The 5,981-nt window shown below is 49.2% G+C and overlaps 1 protein-coding gene across 1 annotated transcript; it reads right to left on the bottom strand.

The window, feature by feature from the left end:
• Positions 1-382: 382 nt before the first annotated feature.
• LOC142731601 (tau-tubulin kinase 1-like) lies at positions 383-5,314 on the bottom strand. The gene is made up of 3 exons (XM_075849449.1): positions 5,273-5,314; positions 2,064-3,544; positions 383-912 (listed from the first exon to the last, which is right to left on the bottom strand). Exons 1-3 carry the CDS (start codon positions 5,312-5,314, stop codon positions 489-491), a joined length of 1,947 nt encoding a protein of 648 aa, XP_075705564.1. The 3' UTR covers positions 383-488.
• Between the last annotated feature and the right edge of the window lie 667 nt (positions 5,315-5,981).

The raw sequence follows: 5,981 nt of genomic DNA, 5'->3' as shown, positions 1-5,981 counted from the left end.
ACATTTATTTGCGAGCCCCGTGTCTGGGACAATGCACTGAGATATCCGTCCCTGCTGTAGGAATGCATAGCACATACTATATACAGTATATGATTAGTGTATGCTGACGGCTGCAGAGCTAACAGTCTACTGATGGACCTAGGAGAGCGAGGAGTCATGGCAGCTCCCCCCGTGCACTTCAGTCTGATGCCGTCGTCATCGCTCCCCTCCCGGCTGCTCCTGTAACCTTGGTCAGCAGTTCCACACAGTGAATATGGGCTCGTCATTTGTAGTTCGGACTTTCAGAATATTGTGGTCGTTTTGAAACTCTTAATCTTAGCAACAGACCGTCAAATGTGAAAATAAAATGATCAGTATGTGATGAGCAGAGCTCTGCCCCCAGTGTACAGTCCTCATCTGGGACTGTGTATTGCGTAGCACAGGTTGAATGAAGAGCAATGGTCCTCAGCTGAGCGGACATGAGGCTAGTGTGGGCCGCCGCAGGGCCATTATCTGCCGCTGCCTCTCCCGTCACTTGTGCCCTGCTTTGCTTTGGTTGCCAGATTCTGCACTTGCACCTTCAGTCTTTGTCCCTTTCTTGCAACAGCCGGAGTTGCTGGACACTCGCCGGGGACCTGGGCGCGTGGCTGAAATTTGGGAGTGGGTTGTACACGGGGAGTTGCAGTAACTGGTCTTCTCTGCCGGGATGGAGATGGACTTTCTGTTCTGGACAGGGACTGGCTTCGCGGAGATGCGCTGAGCGTTCGCACTGGGATGACTGGACTCTTGGGTGGTCCACGACTGACCCTCCGTACATTGGTTCTAGAAGAGATTGGACTTGAAAGAGGTGGGAGCCTCATATGTAGGGATTTAGGCTTGTGGTCAGGGGAGAGCCAAGCGGTGCCACCGACAGCTGCCCGGGGAGGCTGGAACCTATGAAGGTCAAATGTAGGTCATGAGAAAGAGCAACAACATACAAAGTAAAGGAGACAAGTGTGGACCCGTATTTGGGAAGAGACCTCAAACACCAGGGAAACATAGGAGGGGTGCAAATAAACAGTCATTGGGTATGTTACCTAGCATGGGTGCAGGGCTGAGCCTACGGGTAGCCGGGTTGTAATAATAATAATAATAATAATATATCAGATGGATTACTGCCTGTGGTATTATATAAGATATTACCGGCTTCTCCAGGATGTTAACATTGATGGCCTATCTTGGGACGAGCCTCAGTACCAGACACCGCCGCTTGTACAGTAGAGGTGCTGTGCCAATGTACACAATGCAGGGGGAAGGTGCTGATTAACAGGTCCCAGAGGTCAGACCCCACCAATCAAACATGGATGGCCTATTCTAAGGACAGGCCATCAATCGTAAAGACCCGGATGGCCCCTCAAAAGTGGAACTCTGATAAATAATTGAAGATTCAGCTTTAGACCACCCCCATGTACCGGCCTGAATATTGCAGCACCGGCACAAGCAACATGGTAGATAGCAAGAGAAATACGCCAACTGCCAAGCATTGGAGTGTAGTATTTGCAATACCGTGGCTCATGGCAGTGCTCAGCGGTCAAATTGTCAGTACAGGCGGAGACTTGGTAGAGGATCTCCGGAGTAACCGCATTCACATTGGGGGCATTTACAGCTTCATGGGACTGGGCAAAAGCTGAACTTTCATATTTTGCCTGGAGTTCCACTTGGAATCCTCGGCATGTGGGTAACTTGGGTAAGAAAACACAGTTCATGTCTTCACCCACAAGCTCTAGGTCTAACGATGATCCCGCTGGGTAGAGGTGGTTACGGTCAGTATGATTCAGCCTGATTCCCGCCGCCCACGTGTCTGCCCATAGAATACATTGGGCGGGTTGAGTCGTCATCACATTATCCACTACAATTCCCCTTGATCAGTTCACACAGTGTAACGATGGGGCGATCGATCTGCTCAGTTCCATTCCTAGCCACAAACCTATGAAAATGTAATCTGTAGGCATCAAACTCCATTGTCTAAACCCCCCCTCTCTATCGGTCAGGTGATATTTGCCATGTCACATCTTCCTCTATCCTATAGTCTCATCATTTCTTACCTTAGTGCTGCTGTCGTTTCTTTGAGTTTGCTGACACTTGGGGATGGTGGACCCGTCAGTCGTAGATCCTTTACCGGTGAGATGGGACGTGGGATCCTGCTTTTCGTATACTCCTCCTTTCTCATGCAGATTGGCTTCCCTTTGCCAACTTTTCTAGGAGTTGAGTCGTCCAACTCATGGGTGTCTTCCTCAGACCCGGTCGTGGACAGAGTCTCCGATGTTCTCCTCCGCTCTTCACTAGATGAAGCAGTTGATGAACCTGCGGAGGCCAAACGCTGGAGTCGAATCTGCCTTTTTTCCATCACGAGGCGAGCCAGATCCAGTTGCTTAGTTTTCTTTTGGAATCTCTCTTTGGCAGAGTTTGACATCGACTTATCTGATCCTGTGTCCTCTTCTGACAAGAATACAGGGATGCGACTTCTGAAGCGCACTCCAGCAGCCCGGATCAGAGCCTCGCTGGTGCCACGGTGGCTTTCATTAAGGTCATCGGTGGAAAGCACAATCGTTTCTTGCTCGGTGTCTCCTTTCAAAGCCGCATTCATAATGTCTTTCCCTAACTGCTCTTCAGATTTGCTTACTCCATTAGCTGCATGTTGATCTGTTGCCCCTTCATCATGACGTGGTGACGATACAAAGGGTTCAATCTCCACTATTTCCGCAGCCTTCTGTCCCCGCACATCACGCTCTTCAGTTTCCTCAATAATCGCCTCATCAACGTGTCCTGGGACTGGATGCTCCTCTAATTTCATCAGCTGCCCAGTGGAAGACATAACATTTAAGTGCGACTTTTCAGCAATGTGAACAAATGTGCGTTCAACTTTGGTAAAAGGGGAGGAGGCGGTAGCGGTGGCAGCAGCGATGCAAGGTGGTTTTGGTTCGGATTTAAGTATGGAAGATAAGGTACCTGGTTCAGACACATCCAACTGACTGCCCGAGGGTTGGGGCTTCTCTCCTTGAGGTGTCAAGGCAGCAAGAGTTCCCAGGTCAAGATCCGGCATGAGGTCATTAGTGACTGGAGACTTCTTCAAGTCTCCAGGAGAAAACAGCACTAAGGTCTTGGAGCCTTCCTCCAGTTCTAGGTCATTCTCTGCCGTGGAGGCTCGTCCTCGTGAGTCCTTTTGGTCATCTGCCAGTAATGTAGACGGAGCCCCTTCCTGACTCCTCTCTGTACTTTTCTGACTGAAGTCACTGCTGGATCCACTCTGCAGATCTATATCCTCTCCCAGAAACTCAGCCTCCTCTTCCTCTGTCCCCTCCTCAGTTTCTTCATCCCGTGGACATCTGCCATTGATGATAATGTGGGGTTCTGGAGCATGCATTGCCGGCAGGACCACGCTGGAGAAGTCCACCTTCTTCATCCGGTGTGGCACACGCAACAGTTCTTTGCTATCCGAGATGTCTTTCTTGAAGTCTTGGTAAGGCAAGAATAAAGGCACCACCTTGGGCATTCCATTAAGTTCAAAGTGCTTCAGGTTGAGGACCTGCGTAAGAGACACAAAAATACCGTTGGTTACAGTAACGTGGCTGCTGCAGTCAAAAGTCCATTAAATTCAACCCCTAAAGAAAAGCCCCTCTACAATCCAAACAATGAAGTAAATATAAACCCCCTAATACTGGTGTCCCAATAATGAGAATACAATGCGCATTTCCACAACAAGTCATTAGGTGACAGAGGGGCAGATATCAGGGCTGCTGCGGGGGCAGATGTCAGGGCTGCTGCGGGGGCAGATGTCAGGGCTGCTGCGGGGGCAGATATCAGGGCTGCTGCGGGGGCAGATGTCAGGGCTGCTGCGGGGGCAGATGTCAGGGCTGCTGCGGGGGCAGATATCAGGGCTGCTGCGGGGGCAGATGTCAGGGCTGCTGCGGGGGCAGATATCAGGGCTGCTGCGGGGGCAGATATCAGGGCTGCTGCGGGGGCAGATATCAGGGCTGCTGCGGGGGCAGATATCAGGGCTGCTGCGGGGGCAGATATCAGGGCTGCTACGGGGGCAGATATCAGGGCTGCTGCGGGGGCAGATATCAGGGCTGCTGCGGGGGCAGGATCTGGGGCGACGTTAAACCTGCATTTGGATGAGGTTTGTGGGGTATTTTATAAAAAAAACAGACTCCCGGCATCTCTGACCTGTCACACATAAGCTCCATTATCAGATAATCTCCGAACGACAAGGTTCCCCCTTAAGGGTTTAATAATCCAATGGTATAGTGGTGTGAAAACGAGGCATAGGGGTGTGATAATGTATAGGGGTGCCATCACATGGTATATTGGTGTGATAACGAGGCATAGGGGTGCCATTACGTGGTATGGTGGTGTGGTAATGAGTTATAGGGGTGTGATAAAGTATAGGGGTGCCATCACGTGGTATAGGGGTGTGGTAATGAGTTATAGGGGTGTGATAAAGTATAGGGGTGCCATCACGTGGTATAGGGGTGTGGTAATGAGTTATAGGGGTGCCATCCCGTGGTATAGGGGTGTGATAATGAGTTATAGGGGTGTCATCATGTGGTATAGGGGTGTGATAATGAGTTATAGGGTCGTCATCACGTGGTATAGGGGTGTGATAATGAGTTATAGGGGTGCCATCACGTGGTATAGGGGTGTGATAATGAGTTATAGGGGTGTCATCACATGGTATAAGGGTGTGATAGAGATATAGGGGTGTCATCACGTGGTATAGGGGGGTGTGATAACGAGGAAAGGGGTGTCATCACGTGGTATAGGGGTGTGATAATGAGTTTTAGGGGTGTCATCACGTGGTATAGGGGTGTGATAATGAGTTATAGGGGTGCCATCATGTGGCATGGTGGTGTGGTAATGAGTTATAGGGGTGTGATAAAGTATAGGGGTGTCATCACGCGGTATAGGTGTGTGATAATGAGTTATAGGGGTATCATCATGTGGTATAGGGAGGGTGTGATAACGAGGAATAGGGGTGTCATCACGTGGTATAGGGGTGTGATAATGAGTTATAGGGGTGCCATCATGTGGCATGGCGGTGTGGTAATGAGTTATAGGGGTGTGATAAAGTATAGGGGTGTCATCACGCGGTATAGGTGTGTGATAATGAGTTATAGGGGTATCATCATGTGGTATAGGGGTGTGATGATGAGTTATAGGGGCATCATCACGTGGTATAGGGGTGTGATAACAAGGAATAGGGTGCCAATCACATGGTATTGGTATAAAGATGGGCTTCAGGAACTGAACTTACCTGGACTTGACCTCTGGACTCCTCAGTCGCACTTTGCAGCATTAAGGGCTTTGGACGCCTTTTGGAATAGTTTTCTATTGAGTTGCATTTATTTATCACTTTTGTAATCAAATTTTATTAAAAAAGCCGTTCTGAGCCGAATCGGTCAGTAAACTGCACTGACGGCTCGGCTGACAGCAGATTCTGAGTGATTTTCTAAGCTCAGTCTCTGATTCAGTCAAAGTGGATCCAGTGCAGCTCACTGAAAGATTCGGCTTGGAACGGCATTCTGCAGCCCCTCTGCATTGTGATACGTAGAAGCTGCAGAAGGAAAACTCAACTTGTTTTTACATAAAAGTCAATTACAAAAGTTATTTTCTATTATCACTAAAGAAATGCATTAGAGCCGTGTTCACATCAGCGTAAGTTAGTTTCCGTCGGGTTAACCCCTCAGCGGAAAATCAAATGGAAACCTTCGCTTCCATTTCCCTCAGCATTGAACTCAATGGTGACAGAATCCTAGCTAATGGTTTCCGTCAGTCACCGTTGTGGCGGTTCCGTCGACTGTAGAAATGGAAGCAAAGGTTTCCAATTGATTTTCCGCTGAGGGGTTAACCCGATGTTGTAAACCTCAGACGGAAACGAGTGGTGATGTGAACACAGTCCTTGATTGTTCTAGCTTTGCTCAGTCATGTTTTCTGCATCGATTGCAATTGCCTTGCAGCCAATC

The sequence above is a fragment of the Rhinoderma darwinii genome, unplaced genomic scaffold (assembly GCF_050947455.1).
Source record: "Rhinoderma darwinii isolate aRhiDar2 unplaced genomic scaffold, aRhiDar2.hap1 Scaffold_833, whole genome shotgun sequence".
Classification (NCBI taxonomy): Eukaryota; Metazoa; Chordata; class Amphibia; order Anura; family Rhinodermatidae; genus Rhinoderma; species Rhinoderma darwinii.
This window is presented reverse-complemented; position numbering and strand designations above follow the sequence as displayed.